A 20,591-nucleotide genomic window follows, 5' to 3' on the forward strand; every position below is an offset into this window, starting at 1 on the left:
AGGGTAGCCACTTTATGGGCTTCAGCTGGCCCAGGAAAACCCAGGAAGAGAGCTTACATAAATGCCTGACTGCTTCTGACACAACCAAAGGCTTCCCTTCAGAGGCCGCCCGGTGCAGATGGCAGAGGCTTAATTACCGCCGCAGCTGGTGATTAAGAAGCGATGCCTCAATCCTCCCACAGCTGCCTCAGCACGAGGGGCCCTGCTGGCACTCACTGAGGGTGGAGGAAAGTTCTGCCAGGGAAAGCTAGAGCTTGGCCAGCAAAACCCAGCCACCAGACCCCAGGTCTTCATTCCCTTGACCAAGTCCATGAGCACGGCCGTCCATGGCTCACCCATCCCTGCACACCCCCCACAACTTGTCTTTCACCACCTTCACTGGTGGTCTATGCTGCTGCCCCCAGAACAACCCCCCCCCCCGACACCACCTCATGGCATTGCTTGCTACTTAAACCCCTTGATGACCTCATGAGATTGTCTGGGCAGTGTCCTGACCCCTCTGCTATCTCCCACCTCTCACCTTTGCTCACGCTGCCCCTCTGCCAGACAAGGCCCTCCCTCACAAAAGTAAACCAAGAACAACAGCCAAGTTTTACTGAGCTCTTCACATGCCAGGCCCTCTACTAAATGCTTTATTTGTAGCAACTCATTGAATCTTCACAGCAGCCTAAAGAGGTATGTACCCAGTGGAGCTCTATTTTACAGATGAGAAAGCTGAGATATGGAGAGGCAAAGCAACGTGCTTGGGGGCACACAGCTAGCAGAGGAAGTGAGTGGAGTCACTCTCAGGCCAGCTGAGTTCTGAAGCTCCGTCTTACCCACTGCCCATCTCTTGTTCTCCCGGTGAATTCCTACTCATCTTTCAGACTCAGCTCAAAACTCACCTCCCTGAAGGGGTCTTCCTTGACCCCCTTTCCTTCCATCCCTAGATAAAGTTAGTTGCCTCTCCCTGAGAGGTCTCTCAGTATTTGGGGTATGAGTCTATTTCACTCACTCAATTCAGTGGTTGGTCAGTACTCAGCGCTGGACACTGTGTCTGGCCCTGGGGAAAGCCTTGCAGTGACTTGACCCCTCTGCCTCAGGAATTCACTTCTGAGGGGGAGAGATGGACGGGCACAGCAGCTTCACAACCAGAAGGACAAGGGTGCAGAGGGGCCTGGGGTGGCAGGGCCAAGGGAGACACAGGATGGTGGGTACAGAGTACTTGTACCAACCACCGTGTGGCTCCCAAACAGGGGGAGTTCCAGGGCGGAACAGGAAGAAACCAAAATAGGCATTAACAGAAGGGCGAATCCAGAGAGACCACCAGGCATTGTGGGTGCCCAGACCATGAATTCGCTCTTTCAACAATTATTTATCGAGGGTCTGACAAGCACTAACAAGTGGACAAGGACAAATCTTTGGTAGTTACGTTTCTCATTGCAAATGAATTAACTGGCATCAGGGTTAAGCATCAGTATTTATGAGTTTGGTCAGTGTGAATCATCCCTTGGATCTCAGCTACTCTGAATATTCTAAGTCAATGTTCTAAGCCCACGGACTGGGGACCAGACCACAGTGGCTGCATTCATTTTGTCCACTGAGTGGGGCTCTGTCGGGGGTGGACAGGCAGCCATGCCTTCCTTGCCTCCCTATTTAAACTGTGCTCATCCTTCTGTGATGGCATCTCTCCTACTAGACCATGTGCTTCTTATTCATCTCTGCATCCCCAGGACCCAGTAGTACCTGCAAGGCATAGATATCTAATAATAATAAATGGTGATGGATGGATGTTGTTCTAGGCAGCAAAGCTCAGCACCAGGTGTTGGTGACCCAAGGGAGTGGCATCAGCACTGTTTCTGGTGATGGCAGCACGCAAGACTCCTTGGGGAGCCTCTTAGAGGGTCAGCAGTGAGTTCTTTTACCTAGCAGCTAGGGAGAGGCTGAGTTTCAGACAGGCCCCACCATGCTGCTTACACATACACCCTTTCCTCCATCCCCCATGCCCTCTTGGCACCTTAGCAAAAATTTGAACTCAAACCAGTATAGCTTCAGTCCCCTCCTCCCCTGCCCTCTTGACTGACCCCACTTCTCTCTTCTGGCCACAGGTTTCTCCTACTCAGAGAAAACCCACCATAGGAGGGGAGAGTACAGGACTTGAAGTCACATCCATCTGAAATCTGGGCCAGCCGCTCATCCATGTGGACAAGTCACTTAGCCTCTCTGAGCTTCAGTGTTCTGTCCTGTAAAAGGGCAGTAACAACAATGCTCACTTCTCCAGTCTCCTGAGCAGGTGATATACTGTAGGTGAAAGCGCCGGCTAAACCACCAGGCATTACACAATTGTCATTATTATGGCTGAAAGTTAGCAATCACTCCAAGAAGGCATTGAATTAAACGTCACAGGGATTGGTTATAAAAGCCCCCATTCATGCTGCTATAAAGACACATGCACACGTATGTTCATTGCGGCACTATTCACAATAGCAAAGACTTGGAATCAACCCAAATGTCCATCAGTGACAGACTGGATTAAGAAAATGTGGCACATATACACCATGGAATACTATGCAGCCATAAAAAAGGATGAGTTTGTGTCCTTTGTAGGGACATGGATGCAGCTAGAAACCATCATTCTCAGCAAACTATCGCAAGAACAGAAAACCAAACACCGGATGTTCTCTCATAGGTGGGAACTGAACAATGAGATCACTTGGACTCTGGAAGGGGTACATCACACACCGGGGCCTATCATGGGGAGGGGGGAGGGATGGCATTGGGAGTCACACCTGATGTAAATGACGAGTTGATGGGTGCAGCACACCAACATGGCACAAGTATACATATGTAACAAAGCTGCACGTTGTGCACATGTACCCTAGAACTTAAAGTATAATAATAAAAATAAATAAAAGTCCCCATTCCACTCCTCTCTGTAAAACAGGGTCGTTTCCAGTGATAGGCAGAAAGTGCTGATGTAGCTCCTCATGCTGCAAAAGTGCCCCCAAAATATAATAAAAACATTTTAAAATGCATAGCTGAGCTCTAAGGAGAGCAAGGTAAATTTCCAAGTGTGGGGGAAAGCAGGAGTTTACAGGAGAGCAGAATGTGAGATGCTGAAGCCAAGGTAGCTCAGGGAACATCAGACCTGGCAACAGCCACCTCCTCCCACCCCCAGCGCAGGCCGGGAGCCAGGGACTTCACACCCACACAAGGGCAGACTTGGCCTTGGAAGTTGCCAGCTCCATGTAGGAGGGATTTGAACATGCTACCCACCAACCTAGAGATAAAGCAAGGTATTCTGGATGGAGAAAAGTCTCCCACAAGAAACGAAAAGCCAGGACAGGGGAATAGGCAGTGACTGCTGAATGGGTATGGGGTCTCCTTGAGGGGTGATTAGATAGAGGTGATATTTGCACATTGTGAATATACTAAAGGCCACCGAATTGCACACTTTAAAATGATTTTATGGTATGTGAAATTCACATCGATTAAACAAACAAAAAAAAAACACCCCAAGCCTTTACCAAATAGCATAAAATTCCAAACCAGGTTACCAAAGAGTGATCTTGAACCAGGGAAAACCATTAGAGTGCCCAACAAGAAAATGTAAAACTAATGTGTAGGGGGCCCTTGTATGATTCGGGGCATAAGAGAGGGAAAAAGGGCTAAATTAATAGAAAAAAAAATACAACCTGTACAAGGAAACAATCTGCCATAATGGAGAATCAGCAGGCACCACGAACAGGAGAATTGATACTCTAGGAACTTGAGCTAATAGAACTAATCGCTCGAGATAAAACTATCTGAAAGAGACTATAAAAGAAATATGTTTAAAATAATTAAAGCAATAAAAGGAGGAATGGAATTCATAATGAAAGAATAGGACACGACAGAAAAAGCATAGCATATCCGAAAAAGAACCAATAGAACTCCTAGAAATGAAACATGAAACTGAAATTAAGACCACACCAGACAGGTTAATTAGCAGAACTACAGCATCTAATAAATGGATCTAAGGAAAATGTCCAAGGTGCAGCATGGAGAGATAAAGAGACTGAAAATGAGAACTTAGGAGAGACAGAAGATGAAATACGAGGATCCAACATATTGGAGCTCCAACAGGAGAAATTAAGAGAATGGAGAAAAGGAGATTTCTGAAGAGGTATAGTTGACAATTTTCTAGAATTGATGAAGGACATGAATCCTTAGCTCAAAGATGACGTATACTTCCGAGAAGCAAACAGTATAAAACAAACAAAAACCCCAAAAACTCCGCACCCAGACACATCCTAGGGAAACCGCAGGGTAGTGCAAGACAAAGTCCAGAACGTAATGGAACACCACTTCTCAAACTGCCGTAAGAAAATGACTGAAAGCCTAGAATGTCACAGGCAGCTTAACCATCATTTAAGAGCAAGGGCAAAATCAAAGCATAAGACAAATAAAGCACAGGAGCATTGGTCATTTACAGACCTTCCCTGAAAGAACTAAAGATCTTTCAAGAAGAATGAGGCTGAACCTAGGAGAGTGATGCAAGAAGAGATGATGAGCAAAGGAATTATGAAACATAAGAATTCAATTATTTAAACAATAATTGTGCAAAGCAACAGCAATAATGAAACAGGAGTACCTAATTTGGCACAGAGTTGATGTGTTGAATTCACTGAATTAAATCTTACACTGCCTGCCCCCTGCCTGAATCCTCTCCCCTCAACCAGAGTCCATTCATGAGGCCAATCTCCCAGACCCTCAGCTGCTGGCTCCCTCAGCCGCCATATACAGACCACCCCCTAGGGCTGGCACAGTCCCTTTCCCTGGGACCAACCTACGCTCCCCAAGCCAGCCAGGCCCACCAGCTGCATACGTGCCTGGAGTTTCTGGTGAATCCCTCCACTTCTGGATTTCCTGAAAACCACACTGCAGAGGGTGGCCTCTGGCATTCCAAGCCACCACTGAAAGGGCCAGAAGATTTCACCTGGAAGCTCGAGGGAGTTCATTTGCCATGGGGGAAACTATGTTGACCAAGAGGAAACAGGAGATGAGGGCTGGGCAGATAGACTCCCCATTCTTGCCCGCTGCAGTGAGGCATGCTTTCTCCCTGCTGCCCATCAGGAGAAGCCCTGAGTACTTAGGGGATGCACCTGCTGGGCCTCTTTGTAACAGATTCGCAAACAGAGTCAGTAAAGAAACCGTAGCCTCGTGGTTCTCAAGTGTAGTTCCCAGTCCAGCAGGATCACCTGGGAACTTGTTAGAAATGCAAATTCTTGGGCCCCACCTCAAATCTTCTAAATCAGAGACTCTGGGACTGGGGCCCAGCGATCTGTGGTATAACAAGTTCCCCAGGTGATTCTGATTCGGCAGCTCACGTTTGAGAACTGCTGGAGCCAAGCACGCAGAACCTGTCTCATATCATTATTAAGTGCATACCAAACACACATATGAATGAGTTGTGGTTTGTGAGCACCATGGCCATCTGTATGGGATTTGTGATAGGAACTAATACTGCTCACTAAATGTTTCTGACCCTCTGCCTTCAAGACTAGCTAGAGCCCTTTTCTCTCTGCCACAGCAACTAGCAACATTCCAGAGAGTTGCTGCTCCATCAGCCTGGGTCCTAGGGTGAGGCTGACGAGGAGCAGGCCTTAGCTAGCCCACGGTGGACACCTAATTTGAAGAAGAAATTAAACTTCATTGTTTCAAGCCACTGGGATTTGGACGTTGTCTGTTACTGCAGCAAAACTCAGTACGCTCATAACTCAGTCCTGTATCATCTGGTTTGATATAGCACTAGTATTTTCAAAGAACAGAGCTTCCCAAAATGCCTCAAACTCTACCACATAAGTGAAAGTCTGCTTCTCCAAGACATAAAACTAGCTCCATCTGCAGAGGCAAAAATGCCTCTGTCCTGAAAGAAGGAAGAAAGGGAAGCTTGGAGGGAGGGAGGAAGGCAGGCAGGCACTCTGCCCAGTGATCTCTAGGAAATATTTCATACCTGGTGACCGAAGTGGGCCAGGACTCAGCTGTGGCTGTAGATAATGGAAGCAGAAAGAGGTATGAGTTGGCCTGGGGCGGGTGGGAAGCTCTGGTAAGGATGGTTTCAGGAGGGCTCCCAGATGAGAATGGCAGTTCAAAGGCAGAGGACATTGTATAGCGAGGAGAAAAACAGTGCCCCCCTGCATCTGTATTGAGCCCTGTGCTTTGCAGGACACTCTGGGTCCCTGTTCCATCTCTTGTTCCTTCCACACACAGGGATGGTCCATCCTATGTCACAGCTGCTCCACAGAGGCAAAGGACTGGCCCAAGATTGCACAGCAAGTTGGTGGCTGAGTCAGCCAAGGCTTTCACACCTGGGCCTGCTCCTTGTCAGCCTGCAAGAAACAAGGCTCCCAGAAGGTGACTCTGGAGGGAGGATGACATCCTCCTGCCCCTGCCCAGGGCACAGGTGATGTTCTCATGCAGGATCCAGAGAACTCTCGGCATCCGATGGTTCTCACCAGGTTCTGGTGAAGTTGGAGGTTCTCTGGCCGCTGAGCGATGGGGAGGGAGACGCTGGGGGTCAGGGCTGCAGGCACCAGCTCCTGATTATCCCAGGCTCACAAGCTTCCCATCTGTCCCCCAGTGCCCTGGCATCATTCTTCACCCTCTCACTACCATGTCTCCCTCTCACAAGCTCCCTCACCCTGGGGTCTCCATTCTCTCATGGGCAAGTGACAAAGCCCAAAGCCCATGTGTGGCCAGTTGGTGCCCCCTCCCTTTCCTCCCATCACGTTAAACAGGAACAGGAGGATGCTGGTAACAGCTGACACCTGCCTCTCCAGATTTCCTATGTTAAAGTCTCAAGCTGCAGCACCTGAGACACGCCCTTATTTGGAGATAGGGTCTTAAAAGGTAATCAAGTTAAAATGAGGTCATTAGAGTGAGCTGTAATCCACTATGACATGTGTGCTCATAACAAGGAAATGTGAAGCCATGGGAAGAACACCATGTGACGATCAGAGTCCTGCTGTTGCAGCCAGGAAACTACCAGAAGCAGGGAGAGAGGCTGAAACAGACCCTTCGCTCAGCCCAGAAGGAAGCAGCCCTGCCAACTCCTGGATCTCAGACTTCTGAGCCCCGGAACTGTGAGACAATAAACTCCTGTCGGTGAAGCCGCCCAGCCTGTGGTATTTTGTAACAGCCACCCTAGGCAATCGACACACCCAACCCAGCCACCTGCCCCTCCTGCTGCAGCCCAGGTCTGCCCTCTGGGGTCTGGCCAGCCTCCTCACTGCCCACCTCCATGCCTTTGCTGATGGGGTTCCCTCTCCCACCCACCCCTTGACGGCGTCATTGCATCCCTCAAGATGGAGCTCAACGCCCCATGAAGCAGGTGGCAGCATTCTCTCCTGCCGCGATCGACTGTCTCTTTCTAGCCTTTTGCACATCCAGTCTCTGGGCTGTTACGGAATGATTTTGCTGAGTGTTAGTCCCGCCTTCCCATCATGAAGGTAGATTCCACAAGGGCAGGGGCTGTTCATATTTCTAACTCTTCTCTTCTATCTTGCAGCACAGCGCTGTGGGTGGGCTATAGTAGGTGCTTAATAAATACTGGCTTGAAACACCTTTCTAGTATACCCTGTAGCACACTCTAAGTCCCCTCCTTTGACTAGACTGCAAACTCCTCGAGGGCAGCAACAGTCCATCATCTTTATCTATGCCCCTGCATCTTGGGTAGCAAGAAGTAACAAATACATGCTGCGTGGGTAACGTGAACATGTGGCAGAAATTATTTACCATGCAACAAGGACCCTGTAAGGGTTTCAAGGGATCCATGAACCCAATGAACTTGTGTGCAAAGGACTTCGTGTGTTGGTATGTTTATATAGGTACTATGCGTTTTCCCAGGGACAGGGTCCATGGGCCTCTTTGAGCAACTAAAAGCCAAGACTAAAACAATGTGGAGCACCAATACCATGGAGGAGGGAACTGACATTTACTCAACCCCACTCTGTGCCTGGTGAGTGCAGGTGTTACTACTGCCATTTTACATGAATGAAAACTGAGGTTCAGAGAGGTAAAGCCTTGCCCGGGTTCATGAAGAGACGAGCAAGCCTGCCCAAGCCATCCAAGTGCAAAGACTCTGGAGCCAGACAGCCTGGATTCAAATCCAAGTTCTGCCATTTTCCAGATGTGTGATCTTGGGCAAGTTACATAAGCTCTGTGACTCAGTTTCCCCACCTGTCAAATGAGAGAAATAAGGACACCTACCTCACAGGGCTGCTGGGAGCAGTAGATGGATCAGTGTATGTAAAGTGATCAGAATGGTGCCTGGCATGTGGCGGGTGCTGGGAAGGTGAAGATAAAGAGGAAGAAGCTGGCAGTGGCAGGGCAAGGACCAAACCCAGAACCCTGTGATTCAGTGTCATCACTACCAGCACCCAGGATGCCCCACATCCCATCTCCCCGCCAGAACTCTCCTGTGCCCTCCTAGGAGAAGTCTTCCATTCTAAAAGTGGCTTTTTGAGCTTGAGTTCCTGGTGGACCGTCCTAGGGTCACCTGGCCAGAAGGCAGTGCCCAGTGGTTACATAAGGAGTAGGTCGGAAGCTATAAACTGCCCTTGCCAGTCAGTAAGACTGGGCCTCCTGTGCAATCAGGACACTCAGCACTTCTGCCCTGCTCTTCATTTTCCAAGAGCTTTGCCACCGTTCACTAATGGAAATTAGAAAGGAAATGTGCTCATCCATTCCTGGAGCTCTGTGCTGACATCCAAACTCCCTTCATAATTTCCCTGAGTCCATCACTGTGCCCTGAGCTTGGGCAAGCCGCTTACATCTGTCTCTGAAGCTTTGTGAGTCCCGTGTCCTGCCCCTGGCCTGGTTTCACACTACTCCATGCAGACAGAGCAGCAGCAGGAAAGCCTTAGTCCTGATCTCGCATCTACACCTGGGTCTCGGTTACCCCATCCCAGATGAGGTGCTGACCAAGGCCTCGTCCTAGCTCAGTCCTCTGCCCTGCTCCTGAGAAACGGCCTTTTAGGTGAACTGCTTTGTATCTTTCCTACAAAACCATTACTACTGAACCCATTGGAGGGTATATTTTTCATTCATTCTTGTAATGCAATTAGAATTGAGTTTCTCCAGCATTGGGGGAGATGTTAACAACAGTAGGGGAAAATTGTCATTTTATTCCCAACATCAACACACCCACTCTGCCCAAATTTTCCCTCTGGTGCGAACTCTCTCTACCCACTCGAATGGCAAAGAGAATACTAACAAGGAAAATCGCTCTCCAAATGAAGAGACAGAAGCTTTGGGGGTGGAATCTCTTCTCAGTCATTAAATGAGGGCCTCCCGGCTCCTCTGACACGCTCTTGCAGTAGAGGGAACCTTCCAAGGCCCGCTGGAAAGTCCACTGGCCCCAGTTCACTGGGTCAGAGGTATGTGGGGAAAGAGTCCCTTTGAACCCAACAGGGCCCCTACAATCATTCTCCCAGAGAGGTTAAGTGACTTGCCCAAGCCTCATAGCTAGGAAGCCCAGATCTACAGGCTCCTGCTCCGGGGTGCCTCCACTGCACCACACTGCTCTTCTCCCAGAGGGCCTGCCGCTGCCAGCAACTCAGCTCTTGCCTTTCTTAGGGGACACTAAGGCTTGCGTTTTCTGAGCTGCTCTAGACAAATAGGAAAAGAGGCAATGTTTGTCTTTCATGCACCCACCTCTTCTCCAATGTCCCCCAAATCCTTTTTGGAAATCCTCCTAGCTCCCAGAACCACTCCCTCATGGTCCACCTCACCTTTGCCCCCATCCTTTTCTTACTGTGGTTTTGACATCCAACAACCCAGCCTTCCTTCCTCTCTTTCCCATTTCTACCCATCCAACTGTCCATCTACATACCCATCCATCTCTCCTTCCATCCAGCAAAGCTGCCTTGAGCACCTGTACACCTTAACCCTGTGCCAGGCACCCAGCACTTCTTCTGCCTTGCTCCTCAGAGTGCCCACTCCAGAAGAAGCCACTTCTCCCCTATCCCCCGTCAAGGCCTTGAACTGACGGACTTCCATCCACCCTGTAAGGAGGTTCATCTGATGGCCCAACCCTTGCTACTGAATTTGCACCAAACTCATTATTCCTTCTGAGCACTGGCAGCAGGCAGGGACTTCTGGAGCCGTGTGGCTGAGGACTACTGCCTAGGGACCATGGATATCAGCCCCACCTCCCCTCCCCTCCTTTCCCCTCTCCTCCCTTTCCCACTGAGGCCAGAACAGCAGCAGCCCCTACGTACGTATGCAGAAGTCTCCGTTCTCATAGTAGCCAGGGCAGCACTGGGACCTCCGCCGGTACATGGTCCGGAGGCCTCTCCGATACGCCGTCTTATAACTGATCCTAAGGCACGAGGGAGAAAGCCACTTGAAAGTATTGAAAATCAATTACTCCTGTTTAGAATGATATTTGTGTTAAGCTATATTGAGGATGCCATTCAATAATTACTTTAAAATGCATGGCGGCTTCAAATATGAAGGAACACAATAAAAAAATCGATAGTGGGATTTGAGCTGTTGTGATGCAGAATGTATTACTAACACGGCACTTACTAAACCTGCTGACTTTTCCCCAGTCACTTCTAAATAGAAGGGCTGCAGAAGATACTTTCTGGAGTGACATTGTGGAGGGCAACCATGAACTTCTCCTTAGTTCCTTAAAACACCCAGATTCTGGGCTTGAGGAGCCCATGCGGTGACCTGGATAGGAGTCAGGCCCTGAGGGTTTCTGTGCCCGCCCCCTCCCACCCCTCTAACAAGCCAGACTGCTCACAGCCCCCTGAGTATTGGTCCCCCCACTGGGAGAACAGAGGCAGAGTCAGCAAAAGGACCCTCTGAGTCCAGCTCAGTCCCAGAAAGTAGATTAATCTCCCCCACGCCAAAATAACACCTCCAGGAGAGGAGCCTTGCACGCCATCCCTGGGAAGGCCCTGAACCGACCCCTCGCCCTGCAAAGGAAGAAGCTGAGGCCCATGGAGCCGCAGCACTGGGAGTCAGACTCGTGGGTTCCAGACTTTATGCTGACACAAGTGTTAAGACTTAGCCCCGTGCCAGAGAGACTATGAGCAACATCTCATTCCGTTCCCTGCGGAGGCACCATTACTATCCCCCTGTATTTTATTTATTTCCCTTTTAGAGCTTTTATTCTTATTTTTTGTATGTTCCCCTCAACTCCCCACCCTTTGTTTTATGAATAAGAAAACTAAAATTAGTGACGTTAGTGACCAGCACAGCTAATCAGGGTCAGAACCAGGATTCAAACCTAGCTCACTCCAATTTCAAAGCTGCTAGGCTTAACCTACTGCCCTCTACCAGCTTTCACAGGGTAGATTGTGGCTATACAGATGGCCACAGTGAAGGAGTAAGTAAAAAGAAATACTGAATCTTTAGAAGGAAATCAAAATGGGGTATCCATAGGCAAAGCCCCTTCTTCACGTGGAGAGTCAAAGTGGAAGAGATTTGAAGTAGCCACTAGAGGCTAGAGAGAGGAAGTGACCTGCCCAAGGTCATGGAGTGGAACCTGGACCCGACCCCAAGTCCTTGGGCCTTGAAGCCAGACCTCTTTCCACTTTTCCATCAGCACCTAAGTGGAGCTTGCCCTGTGGACTCTTCCTCAGCAGCACAGCAGAGGGTCTGGTCATCAGAGACGTCTATAGGCTGTGTTACATGGAGGGCCAGGACGGCTTGGGAAGAGAGTCCTATAATACAGTCTGGGACAACCTTCCCACACCTTAAAGCCTCCACTTCATAACAAATGACAGTGCAGAACTCTGGGGAAATCTGTGATATTTGGGAATGTCGTAAGTTAAGGTCATTCAACTTTGTCAAAAACCCATAATGGAAGGAAAGCTGGCCTCAAAGCAAAGCTACGTCCCCAGCACAGAAGGCAGCTCCCGGCAGTTTCAGGGGTTGTACAAGCCTCTCAGGTAAAGAATGACTCAGAATCAACTCAGGGGTCATCCAGCCTGTTCTCCCCACCAAACAGGATTACCCCCAAGCCCCCCAGTGCGGGGTGGTCTGGGCTTCATTAAAGCCCCTCAGGAGAGAGTTGCCACCCATTGTTTCTGGCTCACCCATCTTTCTTTGTCCCTGTGCAGGTTGGAAAGGCAAGAGAGGGAAGCAAGGCCAGGTGCCAGGCTGCTCTCAGGGGAAGGATGCTGAATTAAAACATGCCATTCCACCCCAAAGCAGACGGAGGGTGCAGCTGTTAGCATGCACGCTCTAGGTCGTCAGGAAAGCTGCGGGTGACTCAATAATTTAGCAAAAGAATTCATGTTCTAGGAATACAGTCTATTTTAATAAGCAGCCACCACCTTAGTGGTGATGGATGGCAGCCCTAGCCTCCAAGTACCCAAAAGGGCCATGCCTCTGAGCAAACTTGGCTCTCACACTGGGCCTGCCAGGGCTTCAGGAGGAGCAACACTACTATTTCTGCCTCTGCCTTTGACCAGGCCCTCGAGCAGCCAACTCTGGCAAAACTAGTGGGGTGAACGAGAGCATTTAGTCCCACCTCCTCATTCCTAAGTCCCACCTCCTCATTCCACAGTCAAATGCTAGAGGAAGGGGATACAGTAATAGCTGAGTAGCCCCTATTGGACCACCTTTCTGCAAATAGCAACTATAAAATCTAGGGGAAAATATACAAAACAACTACCTGAAGGCACTTGAGGGAGGACAAAAGCAGGCGGACACTGGAGGCAAGTGGACATTTGAGAGAAGGGAATGGTGCTGAGAGATTTAGCACAACAATACTCTGGGCAACTAAAATTCAGATAGAAAACACACAACCTTGCTCGTTTGAAGAACCACAGGCCAAGTCCAGGGTGGACCCAGCATACCTCCTGGGTATGCAGGTGGGGAAATCTGTGATATTTGGGAATGTCGTAAGCTAAGGTCATTCAACTCTGTCAAAAACCCATAATGGAAGGAAAGCTGGCCTCAAAGTAAAGCTGCTGCCCCAGCACAGAAGGCAGCTCCCGGCAGTTTCAGGGGTTATATAAGCCTCTCAGGTAAAGAATGACTTGGAATCAACTCAGAGGTCATCCAGCCTGTTCTCCCCATCAAACAGGATTATCCCCAAGCCCCCCAGTGGGGGGTGGTCTGGGCTTCATTAAAGCCCCTCAGGAGAGAGTGAAAGGGAAACCTTAGAAAGGGAGAGCCACAAAGAGGGAGCCCCAAAATCTTTGTAAAAGTCCTGCCCAAGTGTCTGACCACTGATTTATCCTTATGGAGGGCATATTCCAAGCAGCCTAGCTAAGGCTCAAAATATTAAATTTTCAGAGTTTGGAATTTGTGTTTAGCCAAGTAACCAGGCCACCAAAACAAACAAACAACAAATTAATATTATCTGGAGGAACATAACAGAATCTGGTCTCCACAACATGTCATTCATAATGCTCAGACTACAATCCAAGATTACTAGGCATATAAAGAAACACACTGGCCAGGCGCAGTGGCTCATGCCTGTAATCCCAGCACTTTGGGAGGCCGAGGCATGGATCACGAGGTCAGGAGTTCGAGACCAGCCTGGCCAATATGGTGAAACCCCATCTCTACTAAAAATACAAAAATTAGAAGGGCGTGGTGGTGGGCGCCTGTAATCCCAGCTACTTGGGAGGCTGAGGCAGGAGAATTTCTTGAACCCGGGAGGCAGAGGTTGCAGTGAGCCGAGATTACGCCACTGCACTCCAGCCTGGGCAAGAGAGTGGGACTCCGTCTAAAAAAAAAAAAAAAGAAACACACTACCCATGCAGAAAAAAAAAAAAAAGCAATCAATGAAGACCAACCCTGAGATGACCCAGATGTTGGAATTAGCAGGTAAGAATTTTAAAGCAGCAAGTGTAGCTCTGCTCAAAGTCTCACAGCCAGTTAGCAGCAAAACCTCAAAGAAAACCAGGACTTTGGCTTCTCAGCACAGAACAAGTTTTCTCATCCATGTTGCTGCCCAGTATGATTCCTGAATTATCCTCAAAGAGGAACTGGGTTCATAGGAGAAAGCAAAGGAGAAATCGGGAATCAATAGATATTCAGCAACTAGCAAAAGGGCCCACCCTGGGGTCTCTCCCTTACTTCCTTATTTATCCTTCAACAGCTAGTCTCTCACCCTTCAAATAGTGTCGCTTCACATGTGGCTAATATGTCACACTTTCCTCCATTTTCCCCTGTATTTTTTCAAAGTAATTTTCACATTCCTGACCTCCCTGGACACTGCAGGGTAGGTAGAACGAGGATTATTAAGGTTTTTTTGTCTTTTTTTTTTTTTTTTTTTTGAGACAGAGTCTTGCTCTGTCACCCAGGCAGTGGCATGATCTCAGCTCACTGCAAGCTCCGCCTCCCAGGTTCATGCCATTCTCCTGCCTCAGCCTCCCTAGCAGCTGGGACTACAGGCACCCACCACCACGCCTAATTTTTTATAGTTTTAGTAGAGACAGGGTTTCACCGTGTTAGCCGGGATGGTCTCAATCTCCTGACCTTGTGATCCGCTCACCTCAGCCTCCCAAAGTGCTGGGATTATAGGCATGAGCCACCACGCCTGGCCAGATTATTAAGTTTGATGAGTGCACTGGGAAGTGTCTTTCTCAGGGTCATCCCTTAAAGCATGTTGTTTCTTCCTTCCTCTTGCCTTTCCCTGAGTGACATGATAACATATGATCTGCAGGAGGGCTGCAGACAAGGGTGCAGGACTGCCATGTGCAGTTGTTCATGTTGAGCACTGCTAAGGGAAGCCTGGCCAAGGTGCTGTGAGGTTGCTGAATTCTAGCCTGCGCTCCCTTCTTCAAGCTGGATGCCCTGATATGGGGCTACATCTGCTCAGGGCAGGGGACTCTCTTAGGTTGGGTTTTCCCCCAAATGCAGACCCTGAGAAAAGGATTCAAGAACAAGTAGTTTATTTTGGAGGCAATCCTAGGAAGTACTGGTAGGAGGATAGAAAAGTGAGACAGGGAAGTAAAGGCAGCCAATCTACGGTATTATTGAGCAGGTTACTTCTATGGGCAACTGGAGACTTCTAGGATACATGTAGAACGTGGCTAAGAGATGTTTCTGCCATCCCAAGAGTGAGGAAGTTGGGGTAGTTATCTACCAACACCCCATCTCCCCATCCCTGGTTGAGGGACGCCCTCAAAAGCATTAACTCTCCAGCACTTCTGGCCTGTCCTACCCACAAGCTCTTTTGGCCAGAAAGAAGCCATCAGCAGAGCATCTTGGGTGGATGGCTTGAGTGGATGGTTCAGAGTGGAGGCGCATGACAGCATCTGCTCCAATGGCCTTTTTCTATCTTGCACAGAGGCAAGCCCTGAGACCCCAGTGACTTTTCCCTGCCCCGTCATCTGAGAGAGGTACTCACCGGTGCCTGGTGCACTTGAACCAGTTGAGGATGTCTGTGCATCGTGTGTAATAGATCTGATCGAAGGGGTGTGCATACGATTCCTGGACAGTCACAGCGTAGCTGAGAACCAGATGGGAGATGGGAGCCATGATTAGCACTTGGGAAGTTGAGCTGATATTCCGCGGGGCATCTGAGCCCACAGCCCTGAGGCCAAGCTCCACAGCCAAGTGTCCGGAGGCTCTGACCTCCCCACTCCCAACTATCCTCCCCCTTCCCTGAATGCCCTCATATTCCAGCCTCCCCGACCCCAGGTTGGCCCCAGGACATATCCCTTACGGACCTTTGGCCCAGATCATTTTCTAAAATTCAAGTTCATTTGTTCATTTAACAGAGAATGAATAAAGAAGCAGGGGGTAGTTTTCTTCTATGTGGCTCTGGAAGGCAGAGCCAACAAGTTTAAAAATACTTTATGTGTTTGTTCATATCTTTATGGTTTTCAAAGAGCATGCTTGGAAGCTGGACTTTGCAGCAACTCTGTGAAGTAAGTGGCCCCATTTCATAGAGGAAGAAACTAAGGCTCAGAGAAAAGTGACTTGCCCAGCCCACACTGCAGTATCAGTAGGTGCTAACATTTATTGAGCACCCTGTGTCAAGTGTTTTAATACATTTTATTCCTCACAATCTTAGGTAGGCGGAATTGTTCTCACTTTACAGACTAGGAAACTGAGCATCGGGGGCATATGTGGCTTCCACAAGCTCCCCCAGTTACCTTCTACTCTATTCTGCCTCTAGTGTGGCTGGGGGTACATTGAGGATATGTCCCTGATAGAAGTGGTTTCTTGTCATCCTGCCTGTTAGCTGTAAACCTGGACCAGCAGGTGGAAGCCACAGGGAAGCAGATCTCAGCTTAACCAAAATAAGCCTTTCTACCTGCCGGCCCCTGGCAGGGGGTTGCATGAAATGGCATTCAAGCCAGGATGCTGAAGTGAGGACTCACGTTTCCTAAACAGGCTGGAGAGAGGACCTCAGCTGAGATCTAAGGAATTAATTTCTATGTAGGTTGGTATTATTCAGTGTTTTTCCCAGAAGGCTCACTGACCTGGGCCAGATGGCCGGGTCCAGGCTGTAAAAGCACGTCTGCCTCGCCTGAGGAAACTGCATTGGTTAACTTGCAAGGGGGCTGGGCAGGCCAGCTCCCCAAGTGGGTCCACAGTAGGCTCTCTGATGCCTGGAAAGTCAAAGGTCTGGCATCCAGAAGGAGGAGGCCAGAAGCAGTCAACAATGCTCAGAGGCCTGGATGGTGGGAAATTCTGTTTCTCTGAAGCACTGGGGATGTAAGGAGGGCTCTTGGTGTGCCCCCACTAGCTGGCATACCTGAGATGTGCCTCAGAGGCACACATCTAGGAAAAAACAGCCCAAACCCTGTTTTATCTCCAGGCTTGGGGAAACTGAAGCAACTCGCCCCTCACCCCGGCCACCCAGAGTTCTCTTCCAACTCTGGGATCGCATGATTCTTTGCTCTAACACATCTCCTGAATACCTCACTCAGAGCAAGAGGATGAATGGGGAGCGTGCATGGGCCCTGGAATCCAAACATGGCAGCAGGAGAAGGGGCAAGTTTGAAGCCTGTTGCCTGTTAGCAGCATGCCCTTAGATGTGTTATTTGACTCATATAAGCCTCTGTTTCCTCACCTGTAAGTCTAACCAGGTTGTGTGGTTATTGTGAGGATTAAAAGAGGGCAGTAATATTTTCTATCTCTCAGGGCAGTGGGAAAATAAAACAAGATACACTATACATATAACATGCTTAAACAGTAAGTGTTTAATAGATGTTGACAGGCAATGATTCACCTCTCGTGCTAGGCACCGAGGGATCTTTCCTCCCTGACCAATGTTGGGGAGAGAAGGAGCAAGACCAGCACACAGAATGGATTCCCCACCTTTGTTATGCACTTGGGGGTCCAGCCTCCCTTTTCGGCCGTAACATAGACCTTGGATGCCCAGAGAGAAGCTCAGCAGGGGGCTGGAGGGGGCAGTCACGGGGCAGGGACTGGGCTCTGCAGGATGCCCTGGGCTGAACGAGTCTGGCAACGATGCCTTGTACCAACTCCAGGTTCTCTGACCTGAAGCGTGTGCCCCTGGTTTCATGGCTGGGTGGCTTAACACTGCTCATTTGCCAACATGCTAATGAGGGGCCAGATTAATCTTGGAGAGCCAGGCTTTACTAGCCGGGAGAGGTCGTTACACTGGGTTTTATGGTGGAGGGGCATAATTAATGAGGAGCCGCCAGAAGCACTAATCCAGCTGAGAAATTCTCCCTAAGCGATCTCCAGGGACCATGGTGTGTTTCGGGAACAACACAGGCTAGATCCATCCACACATCTTACAACGGAGCTCAGCTGGAAAGACTGAGAAGAAGAAAGCACCTGGTGTCACCAGGCATCACCCACAGGGCTTCCCCCTTGGGGCCGGAGAAGCCCAGAGAGTCCCCATATCTCATTCTAGCTGTTAGGTTTCACTCCTTGTCTTCCTATCCGGGCTGTAACCTTGGCTGATAGCCTAAGAAGCCTGAAATGCCAGCTCAGTTCGGCTCAGTTCAGAATATTTTCACATTCCAAATGTATTCATGTTGGGCAGGTATAGAAAATTAGTGAGTACAAATGGGGCTCAGACAGAGAGAGAAGTCAGAGGGGGCCCTCCCTGTGGGGGACGCTCCCTGGAAGAGAGGGACTCCAGATAGAGCCACTGGGGCAGGCAGAGGTGAGCAGCTGCAAAGGAGGCACTCAAGAGGCTGTGATGCAGCACAGACAGTAGCAGGAAGCAGCTGTGTCTTAACAGGACCGGAGGGATGAAAGGGGTCCTCTGAGGCTGGAGTCCAAAACCCACAGAATAACGTGGGGCTCTTCCCGATACCTCTCTGACCCACCGGGAAATAAAGGTTTAAATTCACCAAAGCCAGAATGGGCAAGGGGCCTGAGTAACCTCAGAATCACGTAGAATGCTTATGAAAAATGCACTATTGAATCAGCATCTCGGGGATAGGCCCCAGGAGACTTTTTCATATGCACCTCCCATGAGTCTGATGTGCACTAAAGTCCATGATAACCAGTTCCTGCAAAGCCACAGTTGTCAACAAGAAAAGACAGCAACTGACACTTGTGGTCCTCAAAGCACTTTCGTGGAACTGCTGCCCTTGGTCCTCCAATGAGCCTGTGAGGCAAGGATAATGCTTCTCCCCACTTTACAGAGGTGGAAGTAGGCGCAGAGCCGTTCAGAGACCTCCCCAGAGTCACACAGCTTATAGGTGGAAAAATCCAGATCGGAATGAACTGAGGTCTTCTCATCACGGATCTTGTTTTCTTCCCACTTCACCAAAAACGGGCACACCACAGTACTGCCTTTTGCTCCATCCTCAACTTTGTTGGGACGCCGCACACAGGATCTGGTCCCCATGGATCACACAAGTGCAGACACTGTCCCTCTGCCCCCCAGCTGATCCTTCCTGACCCGCAAGTGTCCAGGCTACCCCAGAGCCAGGTCCTGCCTGGCTGAGGTGCCTTTCCCCGCCCTAGGGCTGGGCTATCCACCCTCATGGGCATGAAGCATTGACCCCCTCCAAGTCCCCCACTTTTCTTCCTCTACCATTCACTTCTCCCATAGGGCCCTCATCTTAATTTTATTCATTTGATTTATTAACATCTAAGTGGCAGAGTCGTCCTGGTCAGCATGGCCAATCAATTCCAGGGTTTAATTCGGTTTTTCCTGATTGGGTCTCTGGTCACTATCTTTCTGCTCACCAAAATCAATACTTTAACCTTGTGTTTCAAAGTCAGGCCATCTGCAGGGACCCGGCCTGTTCCCCCAGGACCTAGTGCCGCAGCTGGAATGCAGCCTGCTCTTCCACTGCAGCCTCGGCCGCCCTCCCCCAGCAACACCCAGCTCCCACCGGACCAGAAGTAATAGGACCCCCTCACCCGTCCTCCTCAAGGCAGGCTGCTGGGGCCACATATCCAAGCTGCCACGTGGCTGCCAGTCCTGGGAGACCAGGAAAGGCATCACAGCATCAGAGAGCATGCCACCTGGGACCATGGTCTGCATCTCCCCACTTACTGCACCCTATCTGGCTGTGGACAGGGGCTGAGCCCCTCTGGGTCTCTACTTTCTCATCTGTGCAATGGCTGGGAAGCGCCAGTGCAGGGAGGGGTAGGACAGTGCGTCGTAACTGCAGTTCATGTAAGTTGCCTCCACCCTGACCTTCCAGACAGAATCTATACTGCTCTGTCCTGTCTCTCCGCATCTGGGCCATCTCCCCAGCCAGGTTGCAGACCCTTAGAAGGCAGCTCCCGGATCTCCTGACTGCCTCTGTCCCTTACTGCCATGCCCAGGGCGATCCCCCAGAGAGTGCCTGGCCATCTGAGGCCCACGCCTTACCTCTCCCAGTGGCTGCACACGTTGGGGTCCTCAGGGTTCAGGGCAAGGGTGGCTTGCAGGAAGGAGAAGGCAACGAGCCCCGTCAGGGAGAGCGCCATCGCGGACCCTGCACGAGAGAACAAAGGAGGCTGCGTCTGTGATCAGACCGTGTTCCTGGCATCTACTTAGTTTCCCATCGTCGTGGGTAATGAGCATTTGATATTGCACATTGCAGGGTTTGACTAACACCGTAACAGTTCACCGGTTCTGAGTAACAGGAGAGTGGGAAGCCTGAGTCAGGGAAAAGTCCAAATTCCAGGCCAGGGGTTCTGAACGTTTTCTGACTCGGGGACTGCTCTGAGAATCCAGGGAAAGGTATAGATGCTCTCCCCAGAAAAATGCCCACAAGTGCAAAATTGGCTATAATTGCAGGGTGTCCTCAGGCCCCCGGGCCCATCCTTGGACCCAGGGACCCCAGATCTGAACTGCTTTAAAGGGAATGCCCTCCCCGTTCCCTTATCCCTCATCATTGACATTCTTTGCCCGTCTACTTCCTTTCCCTACTCCCTCCTGCCAAGAAGAAAGGGAAAAAAGATGTCTGGTGTGGACCTGGGGGTGAATGAGCCAAGAAAACCCTGAACTCTCGGCCCACAAGCCACGGAAGACTGGCCCTTGCTTCTTCTGTCTCCTGTGGGGTGTCAGCTACTTCTGCCCAGAGTGATGCAGTCATCACATGCCATTCCCACTGTGGGATGCTGGGCCTAGACCACCTGGTAAGGGACCATAAGGAATCAGTTTGCAGACTTTGATCCAGGCCCCTGAGGTGGCAGCTATGGCAGGTATGTGCCTACATGGG

At 49.9% G+C, this 20,591-nt stretch overlaps 1 protein-coding gene across 3 annotated transcripts in view; it reads right to left on the reverse strand.

Annotated features, from left to right (window-relative positions):
• MEGF11 (multiple EGF like domains 11) overlaps window positions 1-20,591 on the reverse strand; it is a 383,043-nt gene that overhangs the window by 230,698 nt on the left and 131,754 nt on the right. For 2 of the 3 annotated variants that reach the window (XM_077939610.1, XM_028851053.2), the window contains exons 2-4: window positions 19,757-19,862; window positions 15,344-15,445; window positions 10,242-10,342 (exon numbers count right to left, since the gene is read on the reverse strand). In XM_077939610.1, the coding sequence (XP_077795736.1) occupies window positions 10,242-10,342; window positions 15,344-15,445; window positions 19,757-19,854 (301 nt within the window). In that variant the 5' untranslated portion in view covers window positions 19,855-19,862. Of the gene's footprint in view, window positions 1-10,241; window positions 10,343-15,343; window positions 15,446-19,756; window positions 19,863-20,591 lie in introns of those variants that run through there. The other variant, XM_077939611.1, reaches the window with a different exon arrangement.

The sequence above is a fragment of the Macaca mulatta genome, chromosome 7 (assembly GCF_049350105.2).
Source record: "Macaca mulatta isolate MMU2019108-1 chromosome 7, T2T-MMU8v2.0, whole genome shotgun sequence".
Lineage (NCBI taxonomy): Eukaryota > Metazoa > Chordata > Mammalia > Primates > Cercopithecidae > Macaca > Macaca mulatta.